The 18,434-nt window shown below is 44.4% G+C and overlaps 1 protein-coding gene across 1 annotated transcript; it reads right to left on the bottom strand.

The window, feature by feature from the left end:
- Window positions 1-123: 123 nt before the first annotated feature.
- On the bottom strand, window positions 124-3,087 carry LOC123996937 (shaker-related potassium channel tsha2). The gene is made up of 2 exons (XM_046300847.1): window positions 1,293-3,087; window positions 124-719 (listed from the first exon to the last, which is right to left on the bottom strand). The coding sequence occupies exon 1, from the start codon at window positions 2,785-2,787 to the stop codon at window positions 1,336-1,338; it is 1,452 nt and encodes a 483-aa protein (XP_046156803.1). The 5' UTR covers window positions 2,788-3,087; the 3' UTR covers window positions 124-719; window positions 1,293-1,335.
- Window positions 3,088-18,434: the final 15,347 nt, after the last annotated feature.

The following is an 18,434-nucleotide window of genomic DNA, read 5'->3' as shown; positions in this document are numbered from 1 at the left end:
AGACCCTCATGCCATATTGAGAAATCAAAAAAGAATGAGAAGACCAACCCCCCCCATTGGGAGGAATGGTAGTTAATATTAAAACAAAATAATAAGGATTTATTTATTTAAAAAATATAGTTTTAAAAGTTCACATACAATTTTACAATCTTAGAAAAATAGAAATAGACCTTTCATTAACATTTTAGAGAACTATTGATTTCTCATGCAGACATCATTCAAATTCCTATGGGCAAGTTATTTTAACACCAGTGATTCCTTCCCAAGGACCATTTACAGCTAAATTTGAATTTGTGTACAATAAATAGTTATATAAAATAAAGGACGACACAAGTAGTTCCTTCAAAACTTTCCACAAAGGCACACAGAGCAATGCATGTTCACATTTAGATTCTGAGCTGAGAACATAAGGATAGCATTAAAAAAAGGGCATATTTACAACCATACATTACAGGATATCTACACAGTAGTCATTTCAGTTCATTGAATACATTGCAAAGTACATTGAAAGGTTCATTGAACATTCAGTAGTTTGTTCAAGGGGCTCTCCATTGGATGCTACAGCAGCACCTGTCATCTCACATTACTGGCCAGTAGTTCATGGGACAAGTGTGTGACATTTGATCACTATCTTGACTTTTCCAGTTACAGATATATATGGAATTGCTTGCATTTTCTTTCAAGTGTAGCAGAAAGGCAAGGGTCTTTGATCTTGTACTCTGCAAGTAGAAAGAAGATAATGCTTTTTTATGCTGTTATATTCCATCAATTCAATCCAGAATGTTCCTAACAAGCTTGTTAGTGACACTGTATGTATAGTCATGAGTAAATAATACACACACACACTTTTGATTATCAGCAATTTCTTGCACACTGTTCACATAACCGAAATAGCGGTTAGATTTTTTTTGCCTTAGAAGCGTCTGCTGCACGACTGCGTTTCATCCACACAGTGGCGCTCCGAGTTCAGAAATTCTATAGGCTATGCAAAAGAAACCCAGTTCTAAAAAATGTTGTGGGGGTAAAGCTGTAGGCCTACTGAAGGTGTCAAACAAATTAATTCCTGTTTTTTGAAGATCATATGACAACAAACACTGAGTAATAGCGTGAGTAAAAACGCGCGCAATTATTCAAACATGCACATAGAGCTGGCACTGACTTGGCATTACTGTAACGAAGCTATAAACCTACTGTAGGCATCCAACAAATTAATTCAAGATATTTGAAGATTTACATGCCAACTAACAGCGTGCATAAGAGCGCGCGTAATAAAGTACTCAGGGGCTACTCACCGAGACGGTTTATTCCCTGCTCAACTAGGCCAATGCTTGTTTTTCATACATCTGTCAGCTTGCCAGTGTAATGTTCAAATGGGTTGAAGTTTGTTAATCTGATAGTCTCGCAAGAATCCTCTTCCGTGTACTCTGATTTGGTGAGGGACTGTCTGCTGTCGCTGGTCGATTTGAATTCTCCGAATGAAGCGTTCTGTTGACCACAAGTCACGTGGGTATACACAGAGGTTTCCTCGTCATTACGCTCTCTGTGATAAAAGTAGTTAAAATTGGACACGATAACAGGGACAGGTAGGGCTATGGTCAGCACTCCGGCGATGGCACACATAGATCCCACGATTTTGCCACCAATAGTAACCGGGCACATGTCTCCATATCCAACCGTAGTCATGGACACCACCGCCCACCAGAACGCGGCGGGGATACTTGAGAATCCCGATTCAGGGTCGTCTGCCTCTGCAAAGTAAACTGCGCTGGAGAACAGAATAACCCCTATGAGAAGAAAGAATATCAAAAGCGCGAGTTCGCTGATGCTGGCGTGGAGTGTCTGACCCAGGATTTGGAGACCCTTGGAGTGCCTGGAAAGTTTAAAAATCCTGAACACTCGAACCAAACGGATGACTCTGAGTATGGCTAACGACATGGCCTGCTCGCTTCCTGCTTCCTGTTGCTCTGCTAGTTCAAGGCCAAGGGTGATGAAATAAGGTGCTATCGCTAAGATATCGATGGAGTTCATGGCGTTTTTGAAAAAAGCCGGTTTGCTCGGGCAAGATAAAAACCTCACGAGAAACTCAAAGGAAAACCACACGATGCAAAGTGTCTCCACCATAAAAAACGGATCTGTGAATAGATTGGGTTTTTTATGGAGAGTAGTCCCATTCGTGGTATGGTGATTACTTAATGGTAGGTTTGCGCTGGTATCTTCCCTGAACTGTGGTAAAGTCTCTAGACAGAAGATCACAATGGATATTACAATCACACTGACTGAAACGACAGCGATCATCCGGGCAGGCCCTGAGCTCTCCGGGTACTCAAACAACAGCCACAACTGGCGCTGAAACTCGTTGTCAGGCATCGCACGTTCCACCTCTATGATCATACCTTCATCTTCTTTAAACATATCAATTGCTTCCTCTTCGATTTCATAAAATGTCATTTCTTCCATGAAAATGTCCATGGTAACGTTGACAGGTCTCCTAAGCTTTCCTCCAGACTGGTAATAATAGAGGATGGCATCAAAGCTGGGTCTATTCCTGTCAAAAAAGTACTCATTTCTCAACGGATCGAAAAAGCGCATCCTTTTACGTGGGTCTCCCAAGAGCGTGGTGGGAAAGCGCGAGAGAGTCCTCAGTTGAGTTTCGAAGCGCAGTCCCGAGATGTTGATGACGACCCTCTCGCTACACTCCTGATCGCCCCGCTCCACGTCGCAATCATCTTGGTAGAGGGGAGAAACTACCACAGTCTCGTCCTGGATCTCACAGGACACAACAGTCATCTTTTACCCCTCTCAAGGGTAAGGGCTTCACTCACCTCCACGGCCCCAACTATCACTTTCTCGGTAGTTTTTTACTGCCCAAGAAAAGTTTGCTTCTTGATGGTTTCCTCCATTTAAATGCATACACTTGTTTTAGTTGCAGAAGGTACTGAAATCTAATCCAGGCAGTCTACTTGCTACCGTTGGCTGTCTACACTGATGCTGATCATATTCACACCATTTTAAACTACCAGATGCCCTCCCCAGGTTGACTGACGTGATGACACTTGCTGCACTGTCCCCTGCTCACTCACTGCTCTCCCTGTGACATGTTGTTAAATCTAACTCAACTAGTAAACACCTATTACACTTCTTAAAGTTTCTTCAACTCTGTACTTGCAGTGTTGACCAGTTCTCTAGTATCATATTTCAGAGAAACAAATCACAGCCATCATTTTTTTAAAGGACTGTCCAAGTGTCCTTTAGTTAACCTTATAAACTGTAGCCCCTGCTTACACAAAAACATCATAACTCTGTAGACTTTACAAGGTATTTTTTTCCTGTTGCATTTTGAATATTTGTTACCAATCTGAAATAACCACAAGGGTTCTAAAGCAGATGACAAGGAACTCTAAACTAAAGCAGATTACAAGGAGCTCTAAACTAAAGCAGATTACTAGGAGCTCTAAACTAAAGCAGATGACTAGGAGCTCTAAACTAAAGCAGATTACTAGGAGCTCTAAACTAAAGCAGATTACTAGGAGCTCTAAACTAAAGCAGATGACTAGGAGCTCTAAACTAAAGCAGATTACAAGGAGCTCTAAACTAAAGCAGATTACTAGGAGCTCTAAACTAAAGCAGATGACTAGGAGCTCTAAACCAAAGCAGATTACTAGGAGCTCTAAACTAAAGCAGATTACTAGGAGCTCTAAACTAAAGTAGATTACTAGGAGCTCTAAACTAAAGCAGATTACAAGGAACTCTAAACTAAAGCAGATGACTAGGAGCTCTAAACTAAAGCAGATGACTAGGAGCTCTAAACCAAATCAGATTACAAGGAGCTCTAAACTAAAGCAGATTACTAGGAGCTCTAAACTAAAGCAGATTACTAGGAGCTCTAAACCAAAGCAGATTACAAGGAGCTCTAAACTAAAACAGAAACCAGAGTGTAAAGCACCAGCTTCACATATCCAACCAGGGGCCCTCCTGGACCGGGCCAGTGGAAACTACTAGCTTGACTGACACCTGAGCACCCACAGTGGATAACGTCTTCAGGAAACCTCAGCCAATACCCCCCCTCCCCCTTATTCCCCCCCTTAAAGGGTTCCATTTTACAACTTGGAACAGGGGGCCTCTCGCAGAAATGTGACCTAGCATTTGGGGTCCCAGAGAGACTAGGGTGTAAAAAAACAGCTACGTGTACACTCACCCCAATTATAATGTAACCTCCCCTCAGGTCCTGTTGCTTCCGTAACAGTAGGCCTGGAACTGCTCGTTAGTGGTTTGTAAGAGAGGTGAGAGAGAGAGTGAGAAAGGCTGAATGACACTTTCCGTACTGCTTTCGGTGCCCATGTCGTCCTAATAAGAACCACTGATTCTGAATTGACTCGACGAGGCCTGTTAGAGGAGAAGAAGTAGTCAAGAGTTTAGCTCCCCAAATTTAGATTTTATTATCCCCTGAGATTGGATGTAGGCCTAAATCGAAAGCAGTTGTGCATTAAAGTCCAACATGTTGTAGTTTAATATGTGCTGTAAGTAACATGTGGTAAGTAGCATTACATACCTGTACAATTAAGACTGGCTTTACAACCCTCTAAGGGAGAGTTTTCTTTTCTCTTTTGTTTGTGTCATGTTCCTAAAAAATGATTGTAGGGTAGGCCCACTCTGTAAATGAATCTCTCTCTTACACAACCTTGCCCACCAATTTGGAGCTCCGGTTTCATATGCTTCACACATGATATACTTTGAAGACTGAGAAATAATCCGAAACAAGATCAACAATCTTTCCTAGGAACACAGTTGATTAATGTCCGTGTCAAAACTGAAGCACCAAACCCAAGATAGGCTATGCATCTACACTCCAGAGGGGAAACAGTTTTTTTGATGCAGTAGCCTATGTACCCAACCCATGCTATCACAGCTTTCTAATTGATGGCCAATGAAGTTTTGTGGTGATCAAATGTTTTGTGAATGGGTGACCATGAACATAGTGGACACCGCTTAACTGCCCCCTCTGTCTATACAGACCCAGGGTTGGATGTCAGAGTTAAATGTCAGTGTAAGGACGTTGTGCCGCCTGTGATGATCTGTTACCCAACGACCCGTCTAGGTCAAGCCAAGTCGTCAGGGGCTTCTGTCTCCACGGAAACAAACAGCAAACAAACAGTCAGAGTAATGGCTTTACTGCAGGCTGATAAATGGGTTCGAATTTAAAAAAGGTTCTAAGAATGCCACTTTCATCATTACCGTTAGGAATCCTGTTGTAGAATTTCTCCATAATTTTTCACTTGTCATCTTTTCCCCATTGGTGATGAAGATGAAAAATAGCCCTAAGTGATGACCAGTCACCTCAATTGCCTCTGAAAGACTCACTTCTTTCACAGAGTAAATATGGCATATGTGAATCAGTAAATAAACTCAGGAACTGTAATGTAGTGGACATGGTTTACTATAGGTGTGCTGAAAAAAATATATTATTCAGTTTGCTATGGGGCACACACACACACACGCACATACACATGGGTGCAGGAGACCCTCATGTCAACAGGATATCCTCAAGTCATTCACACCAAGAATGTAAGGCAACATAGAGGTCGATGCCAGGTTCCACAGGGCTCACATGTACACAGTGCACAAGCATGAATATATTCAGAGCTGTTAGGGCCTCTGCCTTCCTTGTACACATATAGACATACCAAGTCGTCATGGGTTCGATTCCAGTGCACGCTCTTCTGGCACAATAACTCAATCCCCCGTTGACTTGATTTAGGGTCACATTACAAAATGGACAATCAAGGGATATTTTACCCCGATCTTGATAAGAAATTATCAGACCAGACAATGTTCGATAACATAAATAGGAAACAAATAAAATAATAACAGTAGGCTACACCAACATTAGTTTCCATTCATAGTGTCGGGTAAATTGCCACAGTAGATTTGCTGTGGTTTACAAGTTATTTATATTGTACAGAATGCTTGTCAAATAGATACATTTTCTTTAGTCTGTTTAAAAAGGACTAAGTTGTTCCGATAACAAAATACTTTGGTTGCAAGCAGGACTAAGGCAGAGAAGAAGTGTAAAAAAGGCTGTCCTGCTCCTCTCCTCTCTACCTAACTTCCCCCACAGTCCCTTCAGTTTCCCTTAAGTCCCGTTAGTTTGGCTGCTCAGCCTACCTCAGTTATCCCTCACCCATCATAGCCCTGCCATTCCCAGCCAATCAGAGCGCTTGGAAATGCGCATCTGGACACTGCAACCCGCCCAGTCAGGTTAGAATGTTATCGTCAACCGAAGGGCAGAACCAAACCAATCAATTATAACTACAGTGCCGTTGCGAAAGTATTCGGCCCTCTTGAACTTTGCGACCTTTTGCCACATTTCAGGCTTCAAACATAAAGATATAAAACTGTATTTTTTTGTGAAGAATCAACAACAAGTGGGACACAATCATGAAGTGGAATGACATTTATTGGATATTTCAAACTTTTTTAACAAATCAAAAACCGAAACATTGGGCGTGCAAAATTATTCAGCTCCTTTACTTTCAGTGCAGCAAACTCTCTCCAGAAGTTCAGTGAGGATCTCTGAATGATCCAATGTTGACCTAAATGACTAATGATGATAAATACAATCCACCTGTGTGTAATCTAGTCTCCGTATAAATGCACCTGCACTGTGATAGTCTCAGAGGTCCGTTAAAAGCGCAGAGAGCATCATGAAGAACAAGGAACACACCAGGCAGGTCCGAGATACTGTTGTGAAGAAGTTTAAAGCCAGATTTGGATACAAAAAGATTTCCCAAGCTTTAAACATCCAAAGGAGCACTGTGCAAGCGATAATATTGAAATGGAAGGAGTATCAGACCACTGCAAATCTACCAAGACCTGGCCGTCCCTCTAAACTTTCAGCTCATACAAGGAGAAGACTGATCAGAGATGCAGCCAAGAGGCCCATGATCACTCTGGATGAACTGCAGAGATCTACAGCTGAGATGGGAGACTTTGTCCATAGGACAACAATCAGTCGTATATTGCACAAATCTGGCCTTTATGGAAGAGTGGCAAGAAGAAAGCCATTTCTTAAAGATATCCATAAAAAGTGTCGTTTAAATAATTTTGCACCCCCAATTTTTCAGTTTTTGATTTGTTAAAAACGTTTGAAATATCCAATAAATGTCATTCCACTTCATGATTGTGTCCCACTTGTTGTTGATTCTTCACAACAAAAAAAATACAGTTTTATATCTTCATGTTTGAAGCCTGAAATGTGGCAAAAGGTCGCAAAGTTTCAAGGGGGCCGAATACTTTCGCAAGGCACTGTATATGGCGGGTGAGGGCATTCACAGCCGACCGCTCAGATGGGTGAGGGCATAACATCCAACCGTTTTTCTGTAGTCCTTCTTGCCCGATTTAGTGACCAACAGTTTTTTACATGGTCCGTCATTTCCCCCGGATTTAGCGACCGATAGCTTTTACATGGTCCTTCGTATCACCGGATTCTGATCTGCTATAATTGAGATGTTGAAGTAGCCATAAAAGGAGTTGTTTCCACACCCCAGGATGCAGACGAGTTATCCTGCATCCCTAAGATGTACGAGAGGCCTGTCACAACCCACTTCAGCCCTCAACGCCACACAAAGCCATCATGCCCCTGAGGAATATGAGTTGTGAGGCCCTACAAACCTCTCTCATCTAAGTGACTACCAGCCCTGCTTCAGCCCTCCTCAGTGGTCAGGGAGTGACTACACCCTCACCAGTTGGGAGCTGATGAGGGAATGCGAGTACCTATGTCACGAGCAGCATGAGATCAGGAGGGCATACTCTAGGCTCTCCCGGCCTGAGTCACCACCACGGGAGCACTGGTACCGACACTACTCTCCTGACCACTACCACCACCACTCCGGCTAGAGCCATTGTTCTTCACCGTGGGAGCACTGGTACCGCCACTACTCTCCTGACCACCACCACCACTCCGGCTAGAGCCATTGTTCTTCACCGTGGGAGCACTGGTACCGCCACTACTCTCCTGACCACTACCACCACCACTCCGGCTAGAGCCATTGTTCTTCACCGTGGGAGCACTGGTACCGACACTACTCTCCTGACCACTACCACCACCACTCCGGCTAGAGCCATTGTTCTTCACCGTGGGAGCACTGGTACCGCCACTACTCTCCTGACCACCACCACCACTCCGGCTAGAGCCATTGTTCTTCACCGTGGGAGCACTGGTACCGCCACTACTCTCCTGACCACCACCTCCACCGCTAGAGCCATTGTCACCGCCACGGGAGCTCAATCACTGCTGGTACTCCCCAAGTCGGCCCGGCTACTCCCATGAGAGACACTACACCAGGACCTCCCGGACCTGAGTGTTCACCACCTCCACGGGACCATTGGGACCCCCACTATGTCCCGAGGTGGCCCAGCTATTCAACAGATCTTCGTCGCTCCAGGACCCCCGGGCTGGAGCCAACATCATCTCTGCCACAGAGTCAGGAGAACCACCTCGCCCCAAGGTAGTCCAGCCGCTCTCCCAACAGACGTCCCTCTTGGCCGCTCGGGTACATGAGGTTCGACTGTCTGCTACCCTGGAACCTTCAGCCTCAAAGACTCCACCTGCTCCCCCTCAGGTTTCCCTCACTGCTCCTGGCCCACAGCCTGCTTCTTGGATGGAGCCACAGCCTGCAGCTACTGCAAAGGTCAAGTACAGCTCAGACGTTGAGGCCTCTCCAGTCACAGCCTGGTGGGACCTGCTGGTAACCAGGCGTTCAGTGTAAAGTAACCAGGCGTTCAGTGTAAAGTAACCAGGCGTTCAGTGTAAAGTAACCAGGCGTTCAGTGCAAAGTAACCAGGCTTTCAGTGTAAAGTAACCAGGCGTTCAGTGTAAAGTAACCAGGCGTTCAGTCTAAAGTAACCAGGCGTTCAGTGTAAAGTAACCAGGCGTTCAGTGTATTGTTACCAGGCGTTCAGTGTAAAGTAACCAGGCGTTCAGTGTAAAGTAACCAGGCGTTCAGTGTAATGTTACCAGGCGTTCAGTGTAAAGTAACCAGGCGTTCAGTGTCCTGCCCCTCAAGGAGGTCCAGTGTATCCTGCCTCCATGGTATTTTCAGAGTTTCCTTCCTTCCAGGTAGGGTCAGGTTTAGAGTTTCCTTCCTTCCCGGTAGGGTCAGGTTTAGAGTTTCCTTCCTTCCAGGTAGGGTCAAGTTTAGAGTTTCCTTCCCGGTAGGTTCAGGTTTAGAGTTCCCTTCCTTCCCGGTAGGGTCAGGTTTAGAGTTTCCTTCCTTCCAGGTAGGGTCAGGTTTAGAATTCCCCTCCTTCCCAGTAAGGTCAGAGTTCCCTTCCTTCCCAGTAAGGTCAGAGTTCCCTTCCTTCCTTGTAGGGTCAGAGATCCATTTCCTCCCGACAGGGTCAGAGTGTCCTTCATCCCGGTAGGGTCAGGTTTAAAGTTCCTTGTTTTCCCAGTATGCCAAGTCTGTCCTGACCCTAAAGTAGGTCTAGTATATCCTGTCCTGCATGGACCGCATACCCCCTCTTTGTTGTGTACACAGCGTCCTAGCCTGCCAAGCTTAGAGCCCCCTGCCATGCTAGGCCATAAGTTAGATGCCCCATCTGCAGCTCTGCATTCTACTGCCCTGCCCCCTGCCCAAGTTGTTAGGCCTATCCCACCAGGTTTAGAGCCCCCAGTCTTCTAAGGCCCCAAGTTCATTGTACTAGGCTCGCAGTCTCCAGACATAGTCAGCCCACAGCTCCTTAGCCCGCCAGGCTTAGATCCTCCTGCCCTGCTAATCCACAAGTTACCTGTGTTAGGTTCTCAGTCCTCAGCCCTCACCTGCCCTCAATCCCTAGCGCTAGGTCATTGGTCTCCAGCTGCATTAGGTCATTGGTCTCCAGCTGCACTAGGTCAATGGTCTCCAGCTGCAATAGGTCATTGGTCTCCAGCTGCAATAGGTCATTGGTCTCCAGCTGCACTAGGTCATAGGTCTCCAGCTGCACTAGGTCATTGATCTCCAGCTGCACTAGGTCATTGGTCTCCAACTGCACGAGGTCTGTTGTCTCCAGCTGCACGAGGTCTGTTTTCTCCAGCTGCACGAGGTCTGTTTTCTCCAGCTGCACGAGGTCTGTTTTCTCCAGCTGCACGAGGTCTGTTTTCTCCAGCTGCACGAGGTCTGTTTTCTCCAGCTGCACGAGGTCTGTTGTCTCCAGCTGCACGAGATCTGTTGTGTCCAGCTGCACGGGGTCTGTTGTCTCCAGCTGCATGAGGTCTGTTGTCTCCAGCATTAGTCGTCCCTCAGTCCCTAACCCAGGTGGGTCAACAGGCTCCCACTAGGCTCAAAGGTACCAGTTTCTCTAGTAGGCCCAGAGCTCTACTATTCTCCAAGTCCAGCATCAGTTTGGGTCAACAAGCTCCCGCTAGGCTCAAAGGTACCAGTTTCTCTAGTAGGCCCAGAGCTCTACTATTCTCCAAGTCCAAGCATCAGTTTCCCTGTCAGGTTCTGAGTCGTTCTGCCTGGCAGGTCCAGCATCAGTTTCCTTGAGATATCCAGGGTCATTCTCCCTGTCGGGTCCAGAGTCGGTTTCCCTGTCGGGTCCAGAGTAATTTTCTCCCTGTCGGGTCCAGAGTTGGTTTCCCTGTCAGGTCCAGATACGTTCTCCGTGTCAAGCCTAAAGTTATCAGTATTAGGCCCTCAGCCTTCAGCCGTTCTAGTTTTGCAGTCTCCAGCTCTAGTCGGTCCTCAGTCCAGTGCTCCGCCAGGCTATAGGTTCTCTGCCCCACTAGGTTTGCAGCATCTGCCCTCAATTGGTCAGCAGCCTCCAGCCTCAGTCGCCAACAGTCAGCTCCCTCAGTGCTACATGCCAAACCACCTGCCCTAGTTCTAGTCCCTGGGTCTCCTGTCCTGCTAGACCCAGAGTTATCTGCTCTTCTAGATGTGCAGTTAGACAGTTTACAGCCCTCAACCTGCACCCAGTCACTATACTAGACTATATGTTCCCTGCTTGGCTAGGTTTGCAGCCTCCCACTATACCTGACTTGCAGTACTCAGATTTAGTACGGGGTTCCAAGTCCCCTGCCCTGCTAGGCCCTCCGCCCCCTTGACCTGTGGGATCCATCATTCCCTGACCTGGGGGATCCACCGTTCCCTGACCTGGGGGAACCACCGTTCCCTGACCTGGGGGAACCACCGTTCCCTGACCTGGGGGAACCACCGCTCCCTGACCTGGGGGAACCACCGTTCCCCGACCTGGGGGAACCACCGTTCCCTGACCCTGCTGTCTCTAGTTCTAGGGGGTGGCTTGCTTCCAGCCTTGGACGACTCTTAGCCCTTCCCACATGGGAGACCACCTGACCTTGTCTCTGGGGCACAGCCGGCCCCTGTCTTCAGATCCCTGATGATCCTCACCCAGGGGTCCCCACATGCTCCACCATGACAGTCATTGCTTTCAGCAGTGGGGAAAGTGTCACCAGCCGCAACCAGTGAGCTGCCAACGACAGTTGTGGCCGCCATGCCACATTCCTCCGCCGCAGGAGGCAAGCCACCTGCTTCAGCCGTGGCCAGCCTCCAGCATTGCACTCAGCGTCTAAGGATGGCGCCCAGCTGCGCTGCACCAGCCCAGTTAGAGGGCATCCCCCCCACCCACGTGGTGTTCCATGGGGTGGCCCAAGACTATCTCTGCGTATCTGTGTACCGCCCTCACGGGGTGGCCAATAAGCCCTGCCTGTCCTTCCGGGTAAGATTTGGCACGCTAGCAGTAAGCTTCCCCCCTGGCTTTTCAGAGACTGTTGTCCTTTCAATACTGTGGCCCCCATTAGAGACTGTGCCATTTAGGTTAGAGCCTTTTCGTGGATGTTAATACTTCCATAAGAAATATTGGGGTGGCTTTAAAAAAGGCTGTCCTGCTCCTCTCCTCTCTACCTAACTTCCCCTCACGGTCTCTTCAGTTTCCCTTAAGTCCCGTTAGTTTGGCTGCTCAGCCTACCGAAATTATCCCTCACCCATCATAGCCCTGCCATACCCAACCAATCAGAGCGCTTGGAAATGAGCATCTGGACACTACACCCGCCCATTCAGGTCAGAGCGTTATCGTCGTCTGAAGGGAGAAGACGCCATGTTTCTGAGGACTGTTTTTATTGTCGACAGGAACACGAATGTCTGAATGTTGTGCCTGTATCTAAATAACCACAACAATGAGATTCCAAATCATTCGGATTACAAAAATCATATAAACATCCTCAAATGGAAACAGCTGTGTCTTGTGGTGACTATCAGGAGTACAGTGATGGGCCTCAACATCATGTTCTAACCGGACAGCACTATAGCGGGTAAACCAATCAGTGAGGGCATACCAGCCAATTGTTTTTACTTTTTCATTCTAGCTACATTTAGTGACCAGTTTTTATTTACATTTTACATGGTCCATAATTTCTCCGGATTTAGTAAGGGAAGCGAGAAGGCTCACTCTTGCCAAAATCTGTCCAGAATAAGCCAAATGTGTTTCTATGGGTTTAATATGAAGAGCTAAACTTCTTGCCTGCCTTCCTGCCAACAACTCCCATTGTTAGGGTGGAGACATGAGCATTTTTAATTTGACCTTTATTTTACTATGCAAGTCAGTTAAGAACAAATCTTATTTTCAATGACGGCCTAGAAACAGTGGGTTAACTGCCTGTTCAAGGGCAGAACAACAGATTTGAACCTTGTCAGCTCGGGGGTCTGAACTTGCAACCTTCCGGTTACTAGTCCAACGCTCTAACCACTAGGCTACCCTGCATTCCCGCCATTAAATACATATCTCTGATTAAGGTAATGGCGACATCATTTAGAGAGCGGTAATGAGGTGACCAATAATGGTTGCAATTAAGATCCGCTGTAATGGTGAATTTAGCGCATATTGATGGTTTAACTAGACACCAGCTGCTGGTAATCTAGTGCCATCGATGGTTGCAATAGGCCCCTGGTTAATTTGATTATATTCAAATAGGCTACATTTTGTAGACTATCCATTAGCCTATCATATTATTAGCCACATATTGGAAGGTGTGAAAAACAGTAATATGCTACAGTTTTTTCCCCCCTGGCTGAGTTGATGAGCTGATTTGGGCCTTCAGTTGATTAACACATGGTAGAATGATACATTTAACTCCAGTGTGGATGCCTGCCCACATGTTATAGTTAGGCTATGTATAATTTGCACAGATGGATAGAGTACTGAAAATCTATACTTCAATAAAAGTTTTGTAACTAACATCCTTATTTTTACTTGAATAAATAACACTCTTAAGAAATGACTCAAAAAAAAATAAAAAATGTAAGTATCCGGTGAGAAAAGTACTATTTATAGGTATTTTTGTTGTAGACCTTATGTTTGACAGCAAACAAAAAAGAACAACAACTTAATGCAACTGATTTGACATTAATTTATTATGTAAGTCTGCCAGCACCATCTTGCAGATGTCCTCCAGCACAGGTAGTCTCCAATGACAAAAGACATCGAAACAAAGTCCGTAGGCTTTACAGTTTCAATTAAGGTCTTATTCAAAGTTGCCTTAATATCTATCAATGTGCTCAATTTCATAAAAATGTCAATGTTACTCGAGCCATTGGAATAATTTTACATTTTCAATAGCGTTAATGAAAATGAATTTAAAGTAAATGTGATGGTGAATGCGTACTAAAAATATTTACACCAAGTGATGTTTCATTTTACACTCAAAAATGAATCTGTTTTTTAACTTATTTTACCAGTCAAGTCAGAACAAATTCTTATTTTCAATGACAAACTAGAAACAGTGGGGTATCAGCCTGGGGCAGAACAACAGACCTTGTCAGCTCAGAGATTTGAACTTTCAACCTTCCAGTTACTAGCCCAACACTCTAACCACTAGGCTACCCTGCCATCCCGTTTGGTGGATGCCAGGAGAACTCTACCTGCCCAAATGGAATGCCGACTGCGAGCCAGGCCAAGTCGTCCAACATCAGTGCCCCCGACCTCACTAATACTCTTGTGGTTGAATAGAAGCAAGTCCCCGCAGCAATGTTCCAACATCTAGTTGAAAGCCTTCCCAGAAGAGTGGAGGCTGTTATCCCAGCAATGTACCAACATCTAGTGGAAAGCCTTCCCAGAAGAGGGGAGGCTGTTATAGCAGCAATGTTCCAACATCTAGTGGAAAGCCTTCCCAGAAGAGTGGATGCTGTTATGGCAGCAAAGGGGGGGACCAACCTAATATTAATGCCCATGATTTTAGAATGAGATGTTCGACGAGCAGGTGTCCATATACTTTTGGTCATGTAGTGTATCATACTAAATGGATGATGGACATCCACAAATTAACACATGCCAAAGGAAATAGGAAAATAGAGCTATTTGGCAGAGCACACCAGTGGTGGGTTCGGTGTTAAAATGAGAATGTATGAGCAGAAAATAACCCCATACCTACTGTAAAATATGGTGGATGAGAATGTATGAGCAGTAAATAACCCCATACCTACTGTAAAATATGGTGGAGGAGAATGAATGTATATGATGAGAATGTATGAGCAGAAAATAACCCCATACCTACTGTAAAATATGGTGGATGAGAATGTATGAGCAGTAAATAACCCCATACCTACTGTAAAATATGGTGGATGAGAATGTATGAGCAGTAAATAACCCCATACCTACTGTAAAATATGGTGTATGAGAATGTATGAGCAGTATATAACCCCGTACCTACTGTAAAATATGGTGGATGAGAATGTATGAGCAATAAATAACCCCGTACCTACTGTAAAATATGGTGGATGAGAATGTATGAGCAGTAAATAACCCCATACCTACTGTAAAATATGGTGGATGAGAATGTATGAGCAGTAAATAACCCCATACCTACTGTAAAATATGGTGGATGAGAATGTATGAGCAGTAAATAACCCCATACCTACTGTAAAATATGGTGTATGAGAATGTATGAGCAGTAAATAACCCCATACCTACTGTAAAATATGGTGGATGAGAATGTATGAGCAGTAAATAACCCCATACCTACTGTAAAATATGGTGGATGAGAATGTATGAGCAGTAAATAACCCCATACCTACTGTAAAATATGGTGTATCTTTGATGTTATGGAGCTATTTTGTTTGCACTGGTCCTGGGAACCCTTGTTAAGGTCTACGGCATCATGAATTTTACCCAGAACCAGGACATTTTAGCCAAAAACCTGGTTGCCTCTTCCAGGAGACTGAAACGTATCCTCAGCAAGACAATATAACACGACGCAGACATGAAAATCCACATTTCTGTTTTTTAATTGGCCACAAAATCAACATTTTGAAATGGCCATCTCATTCTCCGGACTTGAAACCCACTGAAAATAAACAAATTGCATTAGTATAAAATGATCTCATTTCCAAATGTTCGTAAGCATACAATATAGCTCAGTATTTGAATTATTTATTTATTTTCGTCTGTATCAATGCTGTCAATAATTTTGGACCCCACTGTATATCAGGTTTTTAGCAGGTCAGTCTCACTAGTCAACAGCTCATTCTTGTTCCTACTATGTTGTTGGATATGAAGTAGGGGGTCTTTGACTTTGATGCTTCATATTTAAACAGGTTTCCTTTTTACACAGCAGTCTTAAGTTTGGTCTTGAGACCATAAGGGTTTAGTCATTTAGACTATTCTCACACAATACCACAGCCAGCAGGTGAGATACAAATTATATCTAAGGATGTGGGGAATATCCAGCTATTGTGAGATTATTGTGTATTGGTATTCATTTTGAGAAAGGAGAATAACCTCTGTTTCATTAGCAAGCATATTTTGTAAGGTCAGGAACAAGGTCCTATGGGGGACCTAAGGGTTTAGCAACATTGTTAATTTAGAGTTAACGTCACACAACAACGATAGAATAAAATCTCACGATATGGCAGTAAGTAAAATGAGTTACAGTAGGCTATATCTTGTCAAACATTTCGTCCTTCATCTCCCTGGTGTATTATAAATATGTCTGACATGCCAAGACTGAGTGCAATCCCTTCTCATTAGGAGTATGAAAGTGTTGGCCTAATCAACGATAAGATGTTCATATGCCATCCCCCTTAGCCCCCGTGTGTGAATGTGAGCACGTAATCAGAGGGGACCGGAGACACCGCCAGGCATCCAGACCTGAGTTCAGTCATTTCAAATACTTTAGTTGTGCTTGACTGAGTTTGGCGGATGTAATGGAACCAATGGGAAAAGTCCCAAAAGTGCAAACTCAGCCCACCTGGCACTCAAACACCCTAAAGCAAAAGGGTGTCTTTCCTAGCCGGTGGCTTATTCTGTGGGGAAGGAGGCACCCTCTGTGTCCCCCAAGGATTTGATTGCCACGCATCCATTTTAAAAGGTCGTCATCTGAAGTTGATGTCGATGTTTTTGCAGATACGTAGCTAACCAACTAGGCATGGGGCAAGAGGGTTTGAAACCCGACACTCCAGTTCCGGAAGGCTGTGGGTTCCTCGGAATATCCTGTTCTGCATTTTACATTCTATCTCCTCGGCTCCCCTTCATGCTCTGTCCGAGAATGATTTCACTGCTTGATCATATCAAGCCCTTTTTTTAGTAGACAGCATTGGCGGAAGGCAGCTTCCAATCCAAACATACCTGGGTTCAAATAGTATTTGAAATAATTGAACATACTTTCTCTGTGCTTGATTGAGCTTACCTGGCTTTAATCGACCAACATAATACTCCCAAACTGCAAACCCTGCACCAACCTACACTCCAGGCAGGCAAAAGCAAACGCTTAAAGTGTTTGAATGATTTCAAATGGTATTTGAACCCAGGTGTGAATCCAAGCCCTGCCTGGTATCTATAGAGGGTTCAATTCCAAGACTGAGACGCTGTCCTCTTCATGGTTGTTAATCAGGGAACGACATCAATGTTCTTCTGGAACATTCATTTTTATTTTAGTAATAACTCATGTTATGTATAGTATATAGCAGGGGCGCAACGTTCATTGGGGACGGGGGGGGCATTATGATCCCCCCCCCCCCACACACACACATTCTGAAATTGCAGTTTTGGTCCCCCGAGTTTTGTTTTTTGCACTGTGATACCATAAATGGCATTAATGTGCTTTAGGACCATGCGGATGTCTCAGAGTGGTCGGACAGGCTGTGTGAAGGCAAAGCTTCTGAAAAATTGGCTGGACCAGCACAGGAGAGTTGAACTGAGGCAGCTGCTGTCAGTGTGTATGTGTTGCGCTCATTCTCCAAGTTGTAAATGCCAGCAGAGCAGAAACTGGCTACTCTTTAGTTGACTGATGTAGCTGGTAAGGTAACTGCTGTTTAACTTTAACAGAAAAAAAACTAAACTGGTGTTTATTCCCAGTGCTGAGCTAGTAGTGTAACTGAGATGTAACTTTAGCTAATGTTTCATCCCCTCTTCACTGAGGTGAATGAATTAGCTAGCTAGTAGCTACCACAACCAGTTCAGCTCCAGCCTGTGGCTATCTGTCAGATAATGATATGAAGTGGCCATTATTACTATCAAACCGCTGTTGTTTATATCCTTTTTGTCCCATTTCAGCAGAAGTAAATGAACTTAGCTAGCTTTCGCCAGTTGATGTACCGTTTGAGAGAGAGCTGGCAAAAAGTAGGTATTCTTTTCATTCACATTAGCCCTGAATCAAACGATTAAACCAGAGGCCAAATTAAGCGATAATTCAGATGTTTTTTTTTGTGCATTGTGAGTTTTTATTAGAGTCAGTATAGCAATGTAATGTTATTGATTTGTCCGTTTTCCTAGCTAATTCCCTACTTTTCACACTGACACAGTGTTAAACAGCTCTACAGGCTTCACTGTCGTGGTGCACCATCAGTACACAAATAAAATTTTATTGGTGACACACATATTTAGCAGATGCTATTGCGGGTGTAGCGAAATGCTTGTGTTCCTAGCTCCAACAGTGCAGTAATATCTAACAACTCACAACAATACACACAAATCTAAAAGTAAAATAATGGAATTAAGAAATATATCAATATTAGAACAAGCAATGTTGGAGTGGCATGGACTAAAATACAGTGGAATAGAATACAGTATAAACAGTTGAAGACGGAAGTTTACATACACCTTACACATACACCAAATACATTTAAACTCCTTTTTTCACAATTCCTGACATTTAATCCTAGAAAAAAATCCTTGTTTTAGGTCAGTTAGGGTCACCACTTTATTTTAAGAATGTGAAATGTCAGAATAATAGTAGAGAGATGTCACACCCTGACCTTAGTTATCTTCGTTTTCTTTATTATTTTGGTTAGGTCAGGGTGTGACAAGGGTGGTTGGTTTAGTTCTGTATTGTCGAGGTGTTACGAGGTGCTAGGTATATGTAGGTCTATGGTGGCCTGAATTGGTTCCCAATCAGAGACAGCTGTTTATCGTTGACTGATTGAGGATCCTATTTAGGTTGCCATTTT

This window comes from Oncorhynchus gorbuscha, linkage group LG01, assembly GCF_021184085.1.
Source record: "Oncorhynchus gorbuscha isolate QuinsamMale2020 ecotype Even-year linkage group LG01, OgorEven_v1.0, whole genome shotgun sequence".
NCBI lineage: Eukaryota > Metazoa > Chordata > Actinopteri > Salmoniformes > Salmonidae > Oncorhynchus > Oncorhynchus gorbuscha.
Note: the sequence above shows the minus strand (reverse complement) of the source record. Positions and strands in the feature narration are given on the sequence as shown.

Coding starts and splice junctions, on each gene's coding strand:
- LOC123996937 (XM_046300847.1), bottom strand. CDS start 2,787: ATGACTGTTGTGTCCTGTGAGATCCAGGACGAGACTGTGGTAGTTTCT.